The sequence below is a fragment of the Odontesthes bonariensis genome, chromosome 3, assembly GCF_027942865.1.
Source record: "Odontesthes bonariensis isolate fOdoBon6 chromosome 3, fOdoBon6.hap1, whole genome shotgun sequence".
Taxonomy (NCBI): domain Eukaryota; kingdom Metazoa; phylum Chordata; class Actinopteri; order Atheriniformes; family Atherinopsidae; genus Odontesthes; species Odontesthes bonariensis.
In genome coordinates, this window is record NC_134508.1 from 4,934,606 (window position 1) to 4,956,827 (window position 22,222).

General features: G+C 40.9%; 1 protein-coding gene across 2 annotated transcripts; it reads left to right on the forward strand.

Annotated features, from left to right (window-relative positions):
- The first annotated feature begins 3,883 nt into the window (after positions 1-3,883).
- On the forward strand, positions 3,884-20,764 carry bin2b (bridging integrator 2b). 2 transcript variants are annotated; one of them, XM_075460119.1, is made up of 12 exons: positions 3,884-4,225; positions 6,473-6,553; positions 8,486-8,540; positions 9,004-9,098; positions 10,109-10,204; positions 10,371-10,478; positions 10,600-10,685; positions 10,791-10,866; positions 10,965-11,047; positions 16,688-17,372; positions 17,887-17,979; positions 20,346-20,764. In XM_075460119.1, the coding sequence occupies exons 1-12, from the start codon at positions 4,133-4,135 to the stop codon at positions 20,457-20,459; spliced, it is 1,665 nt and encodes a 554-aa protein (XP_075316234.1). In that variant the 5' UTR covers positions 3,884-4,132; the 3' UTR covers positions 20,460-20,764. The 2 variants fall into 2 exon arrangements, with proteins under 2 accessions (XP_075316234.1, XP_075316233.1); XM_075460118.1 differs by having other exon boundaries at positions 3,889-4,225; positions 16,685-17,372.
- The last annotated feature ends 1,458 nt before the right edge of the window (positions 20,765-22,222 follow it).

Sequence of the window (22,222 nt, forward strand, 5' to 3'; positions counted from 1 at the left end):
TCCACGGCAATTATTTAGGACAACTTGTCCACACAACCTGTCCATCAATTTGGAGGGTATCACTATAGATGTACATTTACTTCAAACTTACCCCCACCTTAACCACAGCTACTACCTAACCTTCACCTAAAACTAATTCTATCCCACTGTGAAGTAAAAGAAATATTATCAGTCTAAAATGTAACTCGATCATTTGCATGTGATTTAGATACTGTATTCAACTGATTGCTTTCTTTTTGTTTGTTCAGACACTATACAATGTGTGTCGAAATAGTGTGCGGGTGGCAACAGAAGACTGTAAAAGTTGCATCATGCTTAAAAAAAAAACATTGCTGAAGCTTTCATAAATACAGACAGGGAGGAGCACCACTCGCTGGAAGACTGATTGGGCAAATAGTTAAATAATTACGGAATAAAGTTTCATCATGTAAAGTTGAATCGTTTTGAAGAGTGTTGCCATCCACAAGAAGTTTTCCCGAATAAGATACCAAAGCAAGTCCTGCACGTAATACAATAACTAGGCAGCTGCACGGGCCACCTGCAACCAGAGCTGTCACTCACTGAGAACAGTCGGCTTATTATAAAACAGAAATTTAGCCAAAGGAGAACCGAAAGTGTTGCGAAACTGGAAGAGGTGATGCAACATTTGATACGCTGTCTCTGTAATATCTGAATGTAAATATAAAGGATTCTCAAGAGTTATCAGATTCTGTTTCAAATAGGGCTGGGCAACGATTAAAATGTTTAATCTAATTAATCACATGATTTCCCTGATTAATCCCGATTAATCGCATTTGTACGCAGAATCCAAAAATGAATCCAAAAGTAGCGTATAGCTTTTAGCATTTAGCTTCATTTTAAATGTGCTGCCATATGAATGAAAGTGCCATAACATTTGTTGTGCAAACATACTTTTAACATCAGCATCTTTCTGTAGTTTTTATGTAGAAGCCTCGCTCCACTGTCTGTTTCCTTGAATGACTTGCTGCTATCAGTTGTGTGTTTTGCCTTTAAGTGATATTTTAGACTGGAACTACTACGCTGAGAAGACAATTCAACTTGGCAGTGTTTACAGATGACTTTGGTTCTGTCGACTCCGCCGTCTGGAAGAACTTTAAAATGAAAATGGCCGAGTAAAAGTTCCGTACCCTTCTCCATGTTTGGTGGATCCGCCGATTACTTTCTTTTCCTGTTCCACAGCAGACAGCAGCAGACTTTTACAAAATAAAAGCCTGTGAGCAACAGACTTTTAAAAAATAAAAGCCTGTGAGCAACAGACTTTTACAATAATAAATTAATAATAAAACAGGGGTGGTCTGTGGCGTAGTGGGCTGAGCAGGCGCCCCATGTACAGAGGCTATAGTCCTCGCTGCAGCTGGCCCCGGTTCGAGTCCCGTATCAGACAGCCCTGTGCTGCGTATTGTTCCCCCTCTCTCTGCCCCCTGCTTCCTGTCTCTCTGAACTTTCCATTAAAGGCACAAAAGCCCCCCCCAAAAAAAATCATTTTTCTTTTTCTAAAATAGAAATAAAAAAATAAATAAAACCTGCGTTAAACGAACGTTAAAAACATCCTGTTAAAGTTTCACTCCTGCAATTACAATCCTAAATTGCTAAAGACAGCAGAAGGGTTAAAACATTGTAATGTTAAGAGAACATTAGGGAACGTTTCATGGGGTTGTAGGCTTCTATGGAATTAGGGACACATGTTCAGCCAGTTTGGCTGTGGGATAGTAGCTGTGGGCCATAAACTTGTTAAAAAAAAAAAAAAGTTAATGGTTTGAACATATTATTGAGTAGCAGATTGGTTACCTGAGCTCTGCTAAACAAGCTGACTCGGCAACAAATGAAACAGGCTATCGTGTGTCATTTATTTATTCATGAATATCACTCAATAAAACGACAGGAGTTGATGATTATACCCTCCCTTCTGACTTGTGACTTCACAAAATGAGCTTTGAGATTCTTGAACTTTTTTTTTTAAATACTTTATTTAAACAGAAATAAGTATACAACAAACAAACGAATGAAGTATACAATATAACATGACAGTTATGTAAACCAACAAACAACCAGGGGTGTTAGATGAAAACATGCAAAAACGTACAAATAGAAATTGTCCTTAGAGCCTTTTCATTAGTAGTCTGTTATTGATTTAAAATGTATGTCTATATCTTTAATAAAATGGGGAAAATATGGCGTTTATTAGCAAATTTCCATTTATGAATAGAAAATTTAGCAAAAAGAATAAGCGAGTTTATTATAAAAAAAAAACATTTAGCATCCTTTCTGGGGAAGCCATAGAAACAAAATAAAACATTTTCCCAGCATAAGGACAAAATCCTTAAAATATGGTCATTAATACAGGGCCGGTTTTTGTTATGGGCCCTCTATATGAAGGGGGGGGGGGGGGGGCAGACTGATCCCATACCACACAAAACAAACTGCTTCCAATCCAAATAAACTGTATTTCATTCCTAAAATTAACATAAAGAAGATAAAGGGATGCAGATTTCTGTGAGTGACCTGAGTGACGTAGACCAGGGGTTCCCAAACTTTTCCATGCCAAGGCCCCCCAAACAGTATCAGCTTCTGGCCCCCTTTGGAAACCACAGACAACGCTACAGAATAAGTAAAGAAACATCAACTTTTCTTTTCTTTCTTTTCTTCACGGACAGTAGCTCGCCGTGTGAATGCAGCCTGACTAAATGCTCTTCTTTACGTCTGAAGAAGTCTGCCGTTTTTTCGGACTCTGACGGATGTTTTTGTATCGAGTGACGCTGAAGTTTCGAAGGTTTTGAACACTCATTTGAGAGGGTCTCCAGACGCATTTCGGGCAATCGTAGCTTTTTTTCGGTATGGCTGCAAAGCCAAACTTAATGTATGCTGCCTCATACTTTCTGATCTTAGTCGGCCAGTTCTTTCAGTCTCTTCCAAGTCAAAAATCTGTCCATTTTGGATAGCTAGCTACATGCTAGCTTGAGGAGCAGCGCAGCTTGAGAACAGGCGCAAACCGCCAGGTCTACCATGTTTTGACTGGCAGCCAATCAGAAAGACAAGCATGGCTAATAACATTTCCATATGACATATTATTATAAATTGTAATTTACAATACTGATTAAAAAAAATGTGACAATTTTTTATAATGATGTTTAAAAAAAATGTAATTCTATTTTTTTATTTTTGCATTTTTTTCGTATCTTCATTCCAATTTTCTGAGGCCCCCCTAGCGCGCCCCGGCGGCCCCCCACTTTAAAAACCCCTGACGTAGGCTATTGGCTATCTGTTAGCCTCTTGCTAATATGTTGCTATTAGCCACGACTGTGTTTGATTTTTAGTTTTGCTGAACTAGAATTAGAATTGAGGCATCATGTCATGCAACTAATTTCACCCAAAAGCAACCTGGTCCAGTTTGTGTTTGCAACACAACAAGTGCAAATTCACACAGAAGTTCCGACTGTGGATTTTTTTTTATTGTTATGAGCTATATGTTAAATTAAATAAGTTAAATAACTTCTAATATACATTGACATGGCATTTTGTAAGCTACATGTGGTATCTTTTTGTATTTAAGATTATATATAATAAAATAATACAAAGGGATGGTTCGCCCAGGGCGTAAATCTCGCCAGGACCGCCCCTGCATTAATAAACCTGCTAAACTCCATCAAAAACCTTGGTGTGGAAAGGCAGAGCTTTGAGATCCTTGAACTGGAAGCGGTCTTTCAGCCGCTCCCTGCTTACGTCACGTCGCCGAATCAGATCCACATCATCACACAAACGTAATTTGCGCACATAATTTTCAGGTGAGTGTTGTTGGATGACTTTGCAGCACAACTGGTGGGAAGTTTCTCAACAGCTCAGACTATGTTTACGGGGCATCTTTGCGCACGCAGAGGCAGGTTGGAACAGGACGCGCAGACACCCGCTGACGCGCGTCTTTCCTGCTGAGTGGCTCCCGATCACCGCCCGTTTAAGAGCGCGTCTTCACACTTGTTGCTCCACCTCCGCCGCCTTGAATCGAGGTCGCCGCAGAGTCGCACAGAGCAAGCAAACGGAAGGAGGAGGAGGAGGAGGACTGTGTGCCGAGAGCCACGGCAGAGAAGCACAGAGAGAGAGACAGAGACCGCTGACAATGGCAGACAATAAGATGGGGCCGAACCTCCAGGCCGGGGCAGGATTCCTCGCGAAGAGGGTCCAGAAGTCTTTGAGTCGAGCTCAGGAAAAGGTTAGTCAGAAAGTTTGAGTTTGTGCCCGGGCCAGTTTGGACCAGTTTGGATCTTTAACTTGGCCGTTAAGCGTTGTCATGAGGCTGGCCACTCATGAGGTTATTGGCCAACTTCAGATTTAAAGTTGTAAACCTTTCCAAACGTTGCTTTAGAATTGCCCAACTCCGTTTCCCTGGAAGTGCAGAATGACGCATAGCTGCCTCCAGCTGCCTCTAGCTGCCTCTACCTGCTTTTTTTTCATGGCTTTCAAGCAGGTTTCAGATGAAACATGATGGCAACTTTTAATTAGATAAGAAAACGTGTAAATAAAATGTCTGCTTTACCTGTGAATGATATGATCTGTTGCCACTTCTACCTTCCCAGTATGAACCCTAGTACTGTAACCTAGGTTTAGTTGAAAAGGGTTAAAGTCAGCAAAGCCACTAACAGGACCTGATGGTAAGTGCTTAAAGTGACTGTGATGGGAGGGGGGGGGCGAGGCCGCATCTGTCCAGCGTTGACTGTGTTGTACAAGCTGTGTCTGTCTGTGTTTTCCACCTTTCTGCAGTATCTGGAGCTCTCTCTGTGTGCCGTTCAGAGACGTGAAGCTGTGTGCGGACGTACAAAAGCTGCCACTTCCTGACTGTGCACTTCCTCTTGCCTGCTGTGACTTTCTCAGTCAGTTTGCGGTCGACTTGTTTGATTGCACTGCTTCCCCGTATAACAGAGAAAGTATAACGCTTTGCACAGCAGTTGTGAAGAATTGAAGCATCGACATGCTATTAGGATGTATTTCTGAGTGATTCATTCAAATTGCTCCCTGCAGTGGACCCTGAAGGAAACTCTCAATAGTTAGCCACATTTGCCTAATTTGTTTGAGTATGTCTTTCAAAGTTTAAAGTGCTCTAATGTTAAATCGGCTGTCTCAGTGTATTTCTGTGTTAACTTATTGCAGATGCATGTCTGTACTGCCGACCAATAAGATGCCATGTTCCCACAACAAGGAGTGACTGGGTTGATGGGTTTATTTATTCTTTTTTTTTCAGTTGTAAGATGTCTTTCACATAACTCTTTGATCTCTTAAAGGGATAGTTCGCCTCTTTTGACATGAAGCTGTATGACATCCCATATCAGCAACATCATTTCTGAACATCTTCTTACCCCCTGCTGCGTCCTGTGAGCAGAGTTCCAGCCTCGTTTTGGCGTTGACGAAGGTAGTCGGGCTAGTTTGCTGGGGTTTAAAAAATAAAGCGTTTTGCTTCTCAAAACAATATGCGTTCAAAAGAGTAATACATTTGCATCACAAAATCGTTCATCCAGAAAAATTCAGACCTCACAATCGCTTGGCCCTATTTTCTCTCTCCCTTCGTATCACTGCCTGCTGTGTAGACCGTGCAGACCGAGGAGTAAACACCGTAACAGGTGCGGCTATCGGCAGCATATTGTTTTGAGAAGCAAGACGCTTTATTTGTTTAGCCCCAGCCAACTAGCTGGACTACCTTCATCAACGCCAAAACTCGCCTGGAACTCGCAGGGGGTAAGAAAATGTTCATAAATGATGTTGCTGATATGGGATGTCATACAGCTTCATGTCAAAAGAGGCGAACTATCCCTTTAAAAGAGCAAAATGTTGGATTTGGTTTAGTGACATCTAGAGGCAAAGTTGCGGACTGCATTGCACTGAAAACTATCCCACAGCTAACTCTAAAGCCTGTGTTCAGCGTGTCTGTTGGAACATGCCAGTTTAAATTTACTCGCGCCATATTTAACCTTGTAGCACCCACAGTTGCAGATATGCAACAAGCTTTTTATTTATTTACATTATTTATTTACATTATATTTTATTTATATTTTTATTTACATTACATTATTTGATTTTTTTTTTTTTTTTTTTTTTTTTTTTTTTAATTTACATTAATGTGTAATATTTATTTTACATTGCATTATATGTAAAAATGGGTGGGAAAGAACACGCTGCGTTCGTCAAATCTTTTTTTTTTTTTTAGTCCTCTGACAAAAGAAACAGAAAAATATGTGACTGACATAAAAACATTGCATTTTATTTAATGGGGATAACCTTTTCGGAGATAGAAAAAGGAAGAACTGGATTTAAAAAAAACTCTTAGAAGCTCACTTCTTTCTGCTTTTATACCGTGAAGCTTCATTTTTCACACATTCAGCACAATGCATGCAAATGGGCTTACTGTGAAATTTGTGGAGTTTCCCTTATTACTGCAGCTCTGTTTTTCTTCTGTTTCTCTTCTCAGGTCCTCCAGAAACTGGGAAAAACCATGGAGACCAAGGATGAACAGTTTGAGCTCTGTTTCCAAAACCTCAACAAACAACAGGTACTCCAACACACACACGTTAGCTTAGCTTTAATCAGTATCTATCGCTGTTCGAGCTTGTTTCACACCCCGTTCACCTAAAATGTCCATATGACATGAGATTTGTTGAGACTATGAACGCAGTGTTTTGCTTCTGACTGTGCTCTGTCTCAAGCCACGAGTTGAGAAAATCGTCATGGCCTTGAAACCAGGAAGGATTGACACAAGACTAATACTCTTTTATTTATTTATTTTTTCTTGTCTGTTCTGAATCAAATCCAATTGTTATGTCTTCAGTACAACTCTCTGCAGCAACATTACCTTAGATTGGAAAACAATTTAGAAAGTGAATGTCTTTTCACATGCTTCTGCTAATAATTTGTCTCAGTTTTGGTCTCTGAAAGGATTCTTATCTTTGGAGAGAGAGAACTAAAAGAGCTAAAATGCACCCTCCCAAAGTGTTTTTGTTTTTGCTACTAGCTTACTTGCTGGGGTTTAGCGTTAGCATATTCGTATTGCGTTTATCTGGCAAAGATAAAGATGATGTGACTCACCAGCTGTTTCCTTCTTGGATTACCAACCTTAAAAATAAAGGCATATTTTGTAGAATTTTGATTGGCCATCTTGTTTCAGTGCTACAGACCCACATAACAGCTTAGTGTAAGTGTGGTTGGATTATTATTTCCTGACCGTCTTTTCCAAACTTCTTTGTCTTTCCTTAATCTGATGACGTTTTCCAACGAGTTTAAGGGAAAGAGTTTGGGAAAAGACAACATGAGGGAACTTTTTTTGACCACTCGACCATATCCCTCGTTTCTTGTCAGGTTAACTACTTCTTTTATTGAATTAAAAACTAGTAGAAATGTATCCTATACCACCACCCTCTGGTGACACTATGAAGCCTGCTCATTTCAAATCAGTTCATGGAAACTTGTCGGATTTACTTTTTCTGTCTTTCTTTCTTTTTTTTTATTTATGTGGCCAATGAATAGAAACCCCAACTAGAGACTGAGTAAACTGACTTTGTGGCTTTTTTTTTTTTTTTTCTTACACCATCTTAATTTTGTAGTTGTCACTTGTAGCTTCAGCTTCTTCTGTTTGGCAAATAATTTGAATTCAATTTGTAAGTTGCTCAGAGCTCGTTGAATGTTACACCAGCAGCTGCTGTATGCACGGGAGGGAAAGTGCTGAGGAGCGACGGGAAGGAAGTCTACGTACTGACCAGAATCGCTGCTTTCACTTTACTGCTACTGACACCACATCAAATGTTGTTTTAATCTAATTTGGGCTACTACTGTGGCCAGACAGTAAAGTATCCGTGTTTTAACGCAGAAAAAGTTGCACTGCAAACAAAAAAAAGCAGTCTTTTGTCCTAAAGAAGGACACGGACTTACTTTTAGGTTGTCAAGGAAATGTTTAAGCAAGTGGTTTAGATCACTCAATCAGATACTGTTGCTGGGTGTCACAAAGTGTAACTTCTTTGTGTTATCTGCTTTTTTTCCCACACACAGATGGATGGAAACGGGTTGTTTAAAGAATTTAGAAAGTGAATGTCTTTTCACATGCTTATGCTAATAATTTGTCTCAGTTTTGGTCTTTGAAATTATTTTTATCTTTGGAGAGAGAAGAACTAAAAGAGCTAAAATGCACCCTCCCAACGTGTTTTTGTTTTTGCTACTAGCTTACTTGCTGGGGTTTAACGTCAGCATATTTGCTCATGTTAGCATATTTGCTAATGTTTGAGCTTATTGTGGCCAGACAGTAAAGTATCTGTGATTTAACGCAGAAAAAGTTGCACTGCAAACAACAAAAAGCAGTCTTTTGTCCTAAAGAAGGACACAGACTTACTTTTAGGTTGTCAAGGAAATGTTTAAGCAAGTGGTTTAGATCATTCAATCAGATACTGTTGCTGGGTGTCACGAAGTGTAATTTCTTTGTGTTTTCCACACACAGATGGATGGAAACAGGTTGTTTAAAGATGTCAAAGCCTACTATACAGCAGTGAAAGGTGAGTGAGGTTTTTAAAGCATGTACAGCATATTCGGGCTCAAAGCAAAGTGCTTACAGAACACAACTCTTTGCTCAGGAAAGCTGGTGAAAATGAGGGAAGTGAGTTTCCTCTATTATTGGATCATCTGTTGTCTTTTGCAATTCTGTCTGTGCTCCCAGGTTGCGCAAGCATAAGTAAAATCCTGCGGCTGAAAAACCGCAGCACTGCATGCACAATTCACGGGCAAGAAAACATTTCTTTCTGTATGGTCAGCTCCTGCTCTTGCGTTGTTGGTACCAGTCAGGAAGCCGGTGTTGTTCTGACCTTTGTGGTGTGGGTGTAGCAAACTCGTTAATAACAATGCCACAACAGGGCTCCAATGTGCTGCTGAAACTACACGATAAGCTGACGCTTATGGAGTCATGATTGCATTTTAAGATTTTCCCTTTTGTGTCCCTCAATGTCCACTTCCTGTCCACAGCTGTGCACGAGACGTCCAAGCGGCTGTCCCAGACGCTGCGAGACGTTTATGAATCGGACTGGAATGGAGTGGAGGACCTTGCTGTCATTACGGAAGTAAGACGAGGACGAGCTTTTCTGCACATGTGCCTCATCGGTGTTCTGCAAGTGTTTGATCTGGGTTTTTCAGACATCTTTAGAGGAGGGAAAATTTGAGTAATCATGGAGGTAGATGCTTACAGTTTCAATTGTTTAGTTTTTTTTGGGGAGGGGGACATTAGAAAAAAAAAATGCTGTAGTTTGCATCCGATATGGATCATACTGAAAGTAGTGTTTTGGCTATGGATTTAAAGGGATAGTTCGCCTCTTTTGACATGAAGCTGTATGACATCCCATATCAGCAATATCATTTATGAACATCTTCTTACCCCCTGCTGCGTCCTGTGAGCAGAGTTCCAGCCTCGTTTTGGTGTTGATGAAGGTAGTCCGTTGGCTAGAGTCCCGAAAATAAAGCGTTTTGCTTCTCAAAACAATATGCGTTCAAAAGAGTAATACATTTGCATCACAAAAAAGTTCTCCAGAAAAAGTCAGACCTCACAATCACCTCTCTCCCTTCGTATCACTGCCTGCTGTGTAGACCGTGCAGACCGAAGTGCAGACCAAGCAGTAAACACCGTAACAGGTGCGGCTGTCGGCAGCAGGCAGTGATACGAAGGCAGAGAAAATAGGGCCAAGAGATTGTGAGGTCTGACTTTTTCCTGGAGAACTTTTTTTGTGATGCAAATGTATTACTCTTTTGAACGCATATTGTTTTGAGAAGCAAAACGCTTTATTTTTTAAGCCCCAGCCAACTAGCCGGACTGCCTTCATCAGCGCCAAAACGAGGCTGGAACTCTGCTCACAGGACACAGCAGGGGGTAAGAAGATGTTCAGAAATGATGTTGCTAATATGGGATGTCATACAGCTTCATGTCAAAAGAGGCGAACTATCCCTTTTAAGCTGCATTGAAAAGCAGAATCATTTCTTTGCAGGTGTATTCTGTATATTGTCGAAGATGATGTCTCCTGTGTAGATGTCGGAGACGTTCCAGTTGCCCTACTTATGCAACTCAAACTGTGTCTCTTAGAGTGAAGACTTGCTCTGGAACGACTACGAGGAGAAACTAAGTGACCAGATTGTTCGCACCATGGAGAACTACACAAGCCAGTTCCCGGAGGTCAAGGTACTTTGTTGTTTCTTCATTTAAACGACTTCCCGCACAACTCCACCCAAATGCTAAAATAACCAAATGCTGAGATGATTTTCTTCTTTATCCTCTTCCTGGTGAATCACATGTTTTACCCTGGTGGGGGAAAAAAAACTAAACAAAAAAAACAACGATTCTTCAGGAACGAGTTGCAAAGCGCGGCCGCAAACTGGTGGACTACGATTCAGCGCGTCACCACCTGGAAGCTCTGCAGAGTGCCAAGAAAAAAGACGATGCCAAAATAACCAAGGTCACGATTTAAGCTCACACACACACACACACACACACACACGGCACATGGCGTGTGCTGAGAAGCGTGGTTTCTGGTGTTGTTTTTCTTTTAAAAATGGTTTCAATTCCCTCTTTAACAGGCCGAAGAGGAGTTTAACAAAGCCCAGAATGTGTTTGAAGAGATAAATAATGAGCTGAGAGAAGAGCTGCCCGTTCTCCATCAGAGGTACGGCTCACTGGTTGATGCGTCAGAAGTCCAGTTTCTTTTAAACCTTCTTCTGAGTGTCCTGTGGATGATGAGCAAGACATTCTGCTTTCTGTGTGTCTGCAGTCGGATCGGTTGCTATGTGACTGTGTTCCAAAACGTATCAAACCTGAGAGACGTCTTCTATAAAGAAATGAGTGTGGTAAGGTATCACACGGACCCCTCTGATCCCCCCTCCGCCTCTCTCATGCTGCTAATAGGATCTGTAACATTCGCTCATGTTGCTCTTTTGCATTGCAGCTGAATCGCGAACTGTACAACGCCATGAAGAAACTAGAGACTCAGCATTCCGGCAAAGCCTTCATCGTCAAGGGTTTGACTAGGTGAGGCATTATTTTGAATCCATTTCATTTGTGGCTGCAGGAAATGCCTTCGCCTGCGAGTAAATTACACAAACAGATGTGGTTTTTGTCAGTCAGTGGGGTCACATGGCACTGAGAGGATCGGATTATTGGCTAAATTACAATGAGACTGTTGCTCCTTATTTGAGCAAGGGTAATTCTCCTTGGATATATGGCGGTGAATGAATCGAATCATAGGCACAAAGCGTGTCATACCCCGGTATGATAGGTGGCGCTGTACCCATTCCAGCTGTTGCTAATAGAGCCACTTCCTGTTGACCTCTTCCCCACCAACAACAACAACAAACTCAGGCATTGGAGAAAGATGGAGAACGCAGAGCCAGATGAAGCTACGTCCCTCTACATTTGCTCTGTGATGAGCTGCTTGTTGCACAAACTCGATGCCCAACGGAGCATTCTCCATCGCGTTGTTTGTTTCTTTCTGACGGCGACAACAACAGGAATATCGTCTCCTTTGACTTCCGGGTCACGACCCCGGGAAAACATCTGGAGCATGCGCAGAACGCAAAGTCTGATTCACCACGTGCTTCAGCGTCTACAAGCAGGTTTAGAGTGACTTTCAACCCAGTTATCTCGGGGTCTGAATCCCATCCGATCCAGTTCTTAGTCAGATTAAGGTGTCTACATGCACTTAATAACTCAGTCTGATTGTAATTTAGCCAATAATCCGATCCTTTCAGTGCCATGTGACCCCACTGATTAAAACGATACTCGTTCTTCTTGAAGTGTTGAAATATAAAATATTCTTTTGTGTGAGAAAACCCAACTTCTTAAACGGAGTAAGAAAAGGAAAAAGAAAACTGGAGTTTGAACAAGCTGACAAGTTTCAGTGTTTCTGAGAGACTGTTTAAATCTGGCTGCAGTCTGTCACAGAAACTCCACGTATTCACAGCTGTTTATCAGACGGACAAAGATCTTTTATGTCTTCAGGAAAGAAATTGAGAACATTAATTTAAATGGTGAAGTATCTGGCAGACCTTATTTTTATTACCGCAGTTTTGCACTTACCGTTGCCACGCAAAGCCAAGTGTGAGCACTGAAACTTTACTTTTTGGAAAGCGCCTTCCAGGGTGAAGATTTTTCACGGACTCCCAACTGTTTACGTGTGGACTGTAGAGCTGGGGTCCGTTTCACAAAGCGGGTTTAGTGAAAACTCTGAGTTTATTAACCCTGAAATGAGGGGAAACTCAGAGTTTTCTATCTCAGAGTAGATCAACTCAGAGTTCAGGAATAGACGGAGGCTGTGTTCGAAACCGCATACTTCTCCTACTACTCATACCAACTTTTTGAGTTGGTAAGCGAGAAGTTCCCGGATGCATACTAGATTCTCTGAAATGTTGGGTATGCATCATGAGGTTACTACTCATACTCAAACTACCCAAGATGCAACGTAACGTGACGTCGCCGATTGTCATTTCCTGTCAAATCGGCAGTTTCAAGCTAGCTACAACGAGGGTAGGTTCACTTCCTGTTTTCAAAACAAAAGCACCAATTGTATCGTAATGGCTTTCCCTATGATAAAAGGCAATGGGTATTTTATTTTGTGAAAATAACCGGAAGTGCGTTGCTCACTGCGACTAGTTTTAGTAGCGCCGAATTCGAGGGAACAAAATTGTAAACAGCCGGTATTTTGTCAGGTTTTCAACACGTTGGGGATCTAAACGACTACTTTCTCACCTGAAAATGTTTCAAATGTTGCTAAAGTTTACAGAGTTTAGAGTTTAAGAGAAATCAGCTTCAGGCCGATTTCGGCTCGGGCAGGAGCGAAATGCATTGTGGGTAAACGCTCTGCATACTGTCTGATCGATCAGTATGTAGTATGCGGTTTCGAACACAGCCTCAGAGTTTGTTGAACCTGCTTTGTGAAACGGACCTCCGGGGTTTTTGGCTTGCACTGCTCTCTCCTTGGATTGGACTGGTCTCCAGTATGGGCCATTCTTCTTCGTTTACATGGCAACAGTGAACTTAGCTGAGATGCTAACCTTGCAAACAGGAAGTACTACATGTTTGCACATAAATGTAAAATTACAAGCTGGTTGTATTATGCGTCATTGGCAACGATATGCATAAGGGAGTACATTGCTATATAAAACAACACTCCAATGACACAGAAGTTTTAGTTTGAATTGGCCGTCTACAAAAAAAGAACAAGCTGCACATAGTTTTGATGAATAATGGTTGAAAAATAAGAGCTTTGGGCCTCAAAATGAGTAAATCCACCCCTGGTTATGCTGTTGTTTAGCTGCGGTAGGCACAGGTTGTCCTGACACTGCACAACAACATGACGTCAGGGGATTATGAAGGTTAAACATAATGCTCGTGAGATAATTCTGGTTTCTACTCCTGCAACAGGATAATGACCTACAAAGAGTTATGTGGCAACTACAGTGCTGAGTAATTCAGTTTTAATGAAGAACGCCTACGTTTGAGGGCCTTTCCCTTCAATATTGGAAATAAAATCTGTTTAGAAACATTTGGTGAGAAAGTGTGAGAGGAAGGAGGCCACAGTTCTGGGGAAAACGGTTTCATCTTTCCACAGGACAACATGCTGACTCACTCCGCACTGTCAGTGAGGCAGTTATTGGCAGAAGAATGCAACACAGTACTCCACCCACTCTTGCAATTAAACTAATTTCATTTGAAAAAACAAAATAAATAAAAATACCTCTGTCGATTCTAAGGTTTCACATGATTGGGGAGAAAAAAAAAACACATTTGGTCCTCACCCAGTCTTAAAATGAGGTAAAAACAACCTCAAATGAACACCAACACATGACGTATTACACTGTCATTGTTAATTTAACACGAACGAAGCCAAGATGCAGAAGCTGTAGCTGAAAAACTAAGTACACCCTCGCTGCTTCCACAGGAATTTAAACTGATCATCAGTAAGTGTGAGCACGTCTATAAAAGCAGAAGTTTTGCAGTTTGCTGCTCTGGAGCATTCAGGTGTGCGTTAACACAATGCCAAGGAGGAAAGACATTAGCAATGATCTTAGAGAAGCAACTGTTGCTGCCCATCAACCTGGGAAGAGTTATAAGGCCGTTTCTAAACTATCTGGAGTCCATCGTTCTACAGAGAGAAAGATTATTCACAAGTGGAAAACATTCAAGATAGCTTTCAGAGTAGAGAGTAAAGTAGAGTACCATTTATTAATCCCGAAGGAAATTAAGGTGTCCAGTAGCATATACACAAGGCACATATACACATATAAAGATTATTCACAAGTGGAAAACATTAAGGACAGTTGTCAAACTTCTGGGAGTGAACGTCCCAACAAGGACAGACTGTGCAACGCTCAGAGAAACTTTGAAAAATCCAAGAGCTACATCTCAGACTCTGCGGGCCTCAGTTAGCATGTTAAAGTTTATGACAGCACAATTAGAAAAAGACTGAACAAGTATGGCTTGTTTGGAAGGGCTGCAGGAGAAAGCCTCTTCTCTCTAAATAGAACATGGCAGCACAGCTCAGGTTTGCAAAGTTACATCTGAACAAACCACAAGACTTCTGGAACATTGTCCTTTGGACAGACCAGAGCAAAGTGGAGATGTTTGCTCATAATGCACAGCAGCACGTTTGGAGGAAACCAAACACAGCATATCAGCACAAACACCTCACACCAGCTGTCAAGCACGGTGGTGGAGGGCTGATGATCTGGGCTGGTTCTGCAGCCACAGGACCTGGGCACCTCGCAGTCATTGAGTCCACCATGAACTCCTCTGGATACCAAAGTGTTCTATCAAATCAAATCAAATTTATTTGTATAGCACATTTCATGTACAAACAATTCAAAGGGCTTCACATAAAATAAAATCATTGCAGCAGGGAGTGGAAGAAGCATTAAAACACAAAAAAGAATATAAAGAGAAACAAATAAAATCATTTAAATGAATTTAAAAACAAGCAACAGTCCAGATAAGTTCAAAGATAGCGTGCAGATTTCATGCATAGACACATGAGAACAGAAATGTTTTTAACCTGGATTTAAAAATGTCTCCATTTGGTGAAAGTTTAAGTTTCTAGAGTCAGATGTGAGGCCGTCTGTCTGACAGCTAAAGCTGGGCTGAAACTGGCTCATCAACAGGACAAAGATCCCAAACACAGCAGCAGATCTACAGCAGAATGTGTGAAAAAGTAAAGAGTAAAAGTATTGCAGCGGTTGAGCTGTGCATAAAGGAATGCTCGATGAACAGATGCAATGTGGTAAAGAGTGGACCAGCATTCCTCCACAACAATGTGAGAGTCTGATAACATTGTGTAGAAAATGATTAGTCACTGCTGCTAAAGGTGGTTCTGAATCATGGGGTGTTCTTAGTTTTTCGCACACTGCTTCTGCATTTTGTCTCACATTTTGTTCAGTAGAGACAGACGCAGTGTAATATGTCCCGTGCTGCTCATCCGAGGTTGTGTTAGCATAGTTTCAAGACCTGCTAAGGACCACATGACTTTTACATTTGTGTTCTGATATATGAATGGTAGGATTTAAAGAGTCTACTTTCTTTTTCACATGGCTGTCATCTGCCACCATGCCAGTTTTTTATTATATATTTATTTATTTTTCCATTTCCTTCCCACTAAAGTCAAGTCTGTGCATGAACCCGAGTCTGTCCCAGAAGTAAGAACACAGCATAGCTTCTGCGACAACAACCTGCTCTACTGCTTTGATCAGTGAACACCTGAATTGGAATATATTGCAGGGAAAAGGACATGAAATATTTTACTGATTGCAGTTTGTTGTACATTATCTATCTCTCTCTCTCTCTCTCTCTCTCTATATATATATATATATATATAAAGTGTCGGCTGCTGACTTTTAAAACAGGGGAAGCCCATATTACGCTTGGCTAAAAGCATGTCAACTACATTTGGTGTTGCTAACTGCTTAGCTGCGAGACTAGCCGCCATTGTGACAAAACTACTAGCTAACACGACAAACAAATGCACAACAGGAATATGATTGACAAAACTTCTAAACAACAAGGATGTGTTTCTTATTTGCAGTGTAATATTTACAAAAGTGTATGTGTGTGAGGATGGAAATGGAAACGATGGGAAATGAGTGAAACTCCGACAGCACTTTCACAGACAACCAGTCTCTTTGGTATCCGCTTTGGGACTGAAGTTCCAGCGTACTTCTCCCCGCTTAAAAATTCGGCTGCCACAGAATCTCTCATGATGGACAAACACTGACTCCAATCATCCCGACACAGCCCCTCATATTGACACGCCCACGTCTAATCTACCCCCAGAGACGCCGAGCAGCCTCGGAAGTGATGAGTTTTTGTCGATTTAGCCAATGATGACCTAGAATTGTAGAAAAAAACTTGACTCTCCATATAACATGATTTCCTCAGTGAACGGCGGCGATTTTAGAACAAATCACTTCATTAAGCTACAGGACAACATCATGTAGTCATGAAAGTAAATGCAGTATTGGGCATATCTTGTGTTTTGTGAATAACTGTTTTATCGTCAATTTAATATTGAAGATGTAGCAATTTCGCCAGAGAATGAGAGAGGCTGCCCAGCTTCCCCTGTTGTCTCTGAATAGCCGCGGCTGATATATGTGTTTTATTTTATTTTTTTTGTATTTCCAGCAGCTCATCCAGCAAGTCAAAGAAGAGAAAGTCGTTGGTTATCTCTAACCCCATCCCCTGCAATACAGCTTTCCCAGACGATCACACCTCCATCCATTCCTCCACCCAGAATGGCAAAGACGCCGCTCCCTCTTCGCACGATCCACGGCCTCAAAGCATCTGTGAGGAAAGCGGCACGCCAGAGGACGGCGTTGTCTCATCCAAACCCGTCAGCTCATCAGACTCTGATCTCAGCTCCAGCGGCACCAACACCCCCAAGAGGCAGTCGACGTGCAACAATGAGAACAGTGACGGGAGCTCTCAGAGTCCAGAGGAGGCGGAGGTGGAGACGGAGGTGGAGACGGAGGCGGAGGCAGGACTTCTTACAAACCAGGCCGATGACTCCGGGGTGGGAGTACCGAAGTCAGACGCTGCGAGTCAGGAAGTGAGCGGTTCCACAGAGAGCGATGCCACGCAGAGTCTGGGTCAGGGCTCTGTGGGTGATCCACCATCAGAGGAGGCCGACACCAAACCTCCACCTGTTCCGGCTCCCCGCGTCTCCTTCCGCTCCACGGACGGCCTCTTACCCGCACAGGAGCAGGAGCAGGAGCAGCAGCAGGAGGAGGAGGAGGAGGCGCCGGTCAGCCCAGAGACCGCGGAGTCTGGAGAGGACTCCAGCTCCCACAATCCACCTGGCTTTCTATACAAGGTATATGATGGTCATTTCTCTGCTCATGTCTCCTAGGCAAGGCATCTTTATTTATACAGTGCATTTTTTCACCGCAGGCAACTCAATGTGCTTTACATAAAGAAAAGCATAACGCAGCTTAAAAACAAGCAGTTTAAAGAGAAAAAAAATAGAATAAAAATTAAAACGCAGTTAAAAGCAATAAAACAAGAGAGGAAAAATAAAAATATAAACTCAACCATAAGCACACGGAAAGAGAAATGTTTTTAACCTGGATGTAAAAGTGCTCACAGTTGGGGCTGATTTCAGTTCTGCTGGTAGTTTGTTCCAGTTGTGTGCAGCATAACAGCTAAAAGCTGCTTCACCGGGTCCAGTTTGAACTCTGGGCTCCACTATCTGACCTGAGTCAGCATCTTAAATAGCATATTTCAGGTTTTGTTGCTTTTTTTTTTGTTTGTTTGTTTTTTTAAGCCAACAGATGTGATAATTGTGCTGAGGGATAACAGCTGCATCACCATGTGTTGTCATACACCAGGGGGCGGCGATAGAGAGCCATGAAGCGTCTGAAGAAGGAGCGCTGCAGTTTGAACAGGGGGACGTCATCCTGGTGCTCGCTGACACTCTAGAGGTTTGTGTGTGTGTGTGTGTGTTTGTGTGTATAAACATCTCACTTCCCATGACCCCCCAGAGATTACACACTTCCTGTAAACTCTGGACCCGGATATGTCATTCCAGCCAATACGATGTGGGGATTTTGTTGTTGTAGCCCTTTATGTGCAGCCGGCAGCTGATCCGCTTTTCATCTCATGCCTCTTCTCTTTTACTCATCCAGTTATGAATACGAATTTATTTCACTCTAGATTTTACAATAGTAAGTTGTTCTTAAGTTTATAGTTGGCCACTAAATTACTTTGCAGTTCTGATGGGTTTGGAAAACAACAGTTATTTCTCTGAACTGGTAATGGAACCAAAATGCACTCCATCTTAACACATACTCCTGTGTGTTTTAAGTAGGTATATCTGGCTAAAACCAGTAGTCTAATTAAACAATAAAAACGATGCACTGTTTTAGAGAGGTGTTGATTCAAGCTGAAGGTACTTTCTGCTGTTGCACTGTGTAGAATTAAAGGGGTAATTCAGGTATTTAAAAAAATGGAAGAATAATAATGGCACCGTTTATAGCTTTTTGGTTAATAGTCACTTATAGTATCTCTTCAACTAAACTAGGTTGCACAAAGTGCATTACATTATGTTTCCCATTTATATATTCATTCTTCAATTGTTTTTTAAAATAATACACGTGCAGGCATGTGAAGAAGAAAAAAGTCAACTTTATTTATATAGCACCTTTCACAGATAAAGATCACAAAGTGCTTTACAATCAAATACATAAAAAACAATTATAAGAAAAGAAAACGCCACCAATAAAACAAATAAATAATTATAAAGTCATAAAAGACGAACGAGACCATACAAAGATAAAAAAATTATATATATATATAAGTGGAGACATAGATAAGTTCACTACTGTCTAACTAAAAGCTTGCTTAAATAAAAAAGTATTCAGCTGCTTCTTAAAAGAGTCCACAGATTCAGAGCACCTTAGTGAAAGCGGAAAGGCGTTCCAGAGTTTGGGGGCCACTGCCTGAAAGGAACGGGTGTGGAAGTGTGTGTGAGGAACAACCAACAGCCTCTGACCTGTTTTTGGAAAAGCACGCCCTCTTTCAATCCTAAGGCGTTTCATATTCTGACCTGATAAAACTGCATCTGATCCTTATCGGGGCTTAGAATGAGGTAAATGAAAACCTCGGATGATTTAACCAAGACTAAGCCGTAATGAAGAAATAGTGTGAGACAAAACAAGCCCAAACCATCAGCCCTCCACCACCGTGCCCGACAGTTGGTATGAGGTGTTTGTGCTGATTTATTTATTTTTTTTGTCGGTGAGTTGCTGTAGTCGGTTTCACAGCATCCACATGAGACGTTAAAGTTTGTAGGCATGTGTTTCCGTGTCTCAAAAGTGAACTGTGCTTATTTTTCTGCTGCCCCTACATCAGCATCCTCAGTGAAAATGAGTGTGTGCACCTGTTTCCCACTGTTGGCAGGCCGAGCCGGAGCATATTAAAACCAGAGTCTACTCTGGTTTTAATCACTTGATGCCGATTAAACACTTTCCTATTGCACTCAACAGCCAGAGTCTGATCAGGGCTTTAGTTTTTCACAAACTACTTCTATATTTTGGATTAGTTTTAGTTAATCAAACAATGACCCAATGTCGTGTATTGTTGTTCATCTGATGTTATATTTACCTTAATTTAAGACCTGGTAATTAGTAGGGGTGGGACGATATGCTTTGGTCACGATTCGATTTGTATCACGATTCTTGATAATTGCGATTCTACTAACGCCTTTATTTTCTCGGCCTCTGAAGAAACTAGACATATAAAATAAAAAAGCAAATTAGAGGCTAAACCCTAAACTTTATAAGCCCTTATTTCTTATCAATATTTGTTGGCTTGAAAATGACAGTTATAGAACCGAGACCACTACATGCATTGTTAGATTTATGCACCTTTTGTATCCTCCAGAGTCAGACCAACCTCGCTTTGATTATACTTTGGGAGACTTCTGGGGTTGAATTAAAACTGAATAAGTTCAGAAGAAAAGAAAATAGATTAAAAACACAAACATCTAAGTTCTGAAGTCTCTAGTCCAGTCTACCTGCTTTTCATGCTGCCATGTGTTACTGATGTTTATGGTCTCTCACAGCCAATCATCAACATCATTCCTCATCTTTGTTTTCGAAATTGTCTAGTTTATCTGTAAAAAAAAAAAAAAAAAAATCTGAAAAAAGTTGCCTCCTGCAGCTTTGTGAACAATGATGATGCCACTTTTGACGATTGTCATGGTGACGAAACATGTTTTCATACAAAGCAGGCAGATTTGTTCCTTTTCCTTAGTATCTTGCACATGTTTGCTGTTTGTTTCTGGCAGCTGGAAGGCCTGGTGAGGGGGATCAGGGAGGAGAGCTGGAACCAGCACCACGATGTAGAAAGCCACTCTGGGACCTTCTCAGAAAAACTCATCCAGCCCGTTCAGGCGGAGTGATGCAATGGCCACTCCTCAGTGTGTAATGCTTCTTCCTCCATCCAGCAGACACACACACACCCACACGCAGAGGGAGTCATCCCAGATGGTTTGGATGCAGATGCTTGCCAAAGAACAAAAGCAACTGAGCTGAACATTTTTTTTATTTTTATTTTTTTAACCAGTATTGTTTGAAAATGTAATAGTATTTTGCTTGATTTTCCTTTTCCTTTTTAAAGTTTTTCTATGAGACACTGTGAAACAATCTTTTTAACCTGTTTTTTTTTTTTAAAGATCCTAATAAAGTTCTAAGTAAAAGAGACTAAGCCGTCGTTCTGGTGTAAGACTTTCATATGATACGGGTTTATTTGATCGGTGGGTGGATCTTCAGTCCTGAGGAAGTAAATGTGATTTCCATTTTGTAAATGGGGAAAGATTTTTAATGGGAGGGAAGACAAGTGGCCTCAGTTTGATGAGAAGCGTGATGATTCACTTTACCGGATCATAAAGCTTATTGTCAAGAGCTGGAAACCTTCCGACCGACTGTGGGAAGTTTATGGAGGAGGGATGTGTCTTTATAGAAAACCTATGAACATGATGCTCTGTGCTGGAGCTGAGTGGAGCGAACGCTTCCTAATTCTCATTCTCCACCTGGCAGGGGGGGGATTAGAGCTAAAACGCTGTAAATGTACTTAATGTCCTAATGCGGAGTCAGGGTTAGACTTTTGTGCCATTGGATTTGTTCCAGTTGGAGTTTGGAACGTCTGAGTTCCCTGTGGTCTGCAGTCAACAGACACCATCAAGGAGACGAGCTACTTTCCAAAGGTTAATGTGCAACAAAAGATGCATCAGACAAGTTAGTTCACTCTGTACAATGAGGCACGTTTATTCTAATCGGACTACATTTGGGTTTTTTTCCCCCATGACTTCACGTTGGGCACAATGAAGCCACTACGCCTGTCTCATCAGCAGGTTTATCAACCATTAAAATCAAAATATTTTAACCTTTCACTGATTTATTATTATTTTTATATATATATATATATATATATATATATAATTTAAAAAATATATATATAATTTTTTTTTTAATTAATTAAAAAAAAATTTATTTATTTTTTTGGGGATTTTTTTTTTTAAAAATTAAATTATTTTTTATTTTATTTAATTCATTGAGTTTTTTTTTTTTTAATAAATTTGTATTATTATTATATTTTAATTCTTTTTTTTTTTTTTTTAAGCCCTTTGGTTTATTCCAAATGCCAGATGTATGTTTATGATCCAGGATTTCCGGTTGAATTAAATTGTAGGGTTCTCATACCAAAAATACTTCAAACTTTGAACTTTTGCATTCAAATACAGTTGGTTGATGATGTGAAGGTCAAGTGATGAGTTGCCACTGAAGGGCACCTCTCTAACACTGATCTGAAACATCCCACAACCCTGAATTGGATTAAGCAGGAGTAGAAAATGGATGGATATTGAAGCATGAAGCGGTATAGAACTCTCTCTCCTCTTTTCCACAGATTGTTTAAATCCAAAGATCACCACCGAGGCATGTTAGCATGTTTACACAGCCAGCTCCTTTCATAGGATGCCAGTGTGAATAAGAAAATAATTGAAAAGCTTCAGAGGTTCCACACACTGTATGCTTATACAGTTTATGGTTTACAGTTTATTTATCATCTTCGCCATCAAAGTGTGCTATTTTATCATATCAGGATTTACTGATCAGCCCAAATATACTTATGCTTTAATTAATTGTAAATTATTGTTGCGTTACT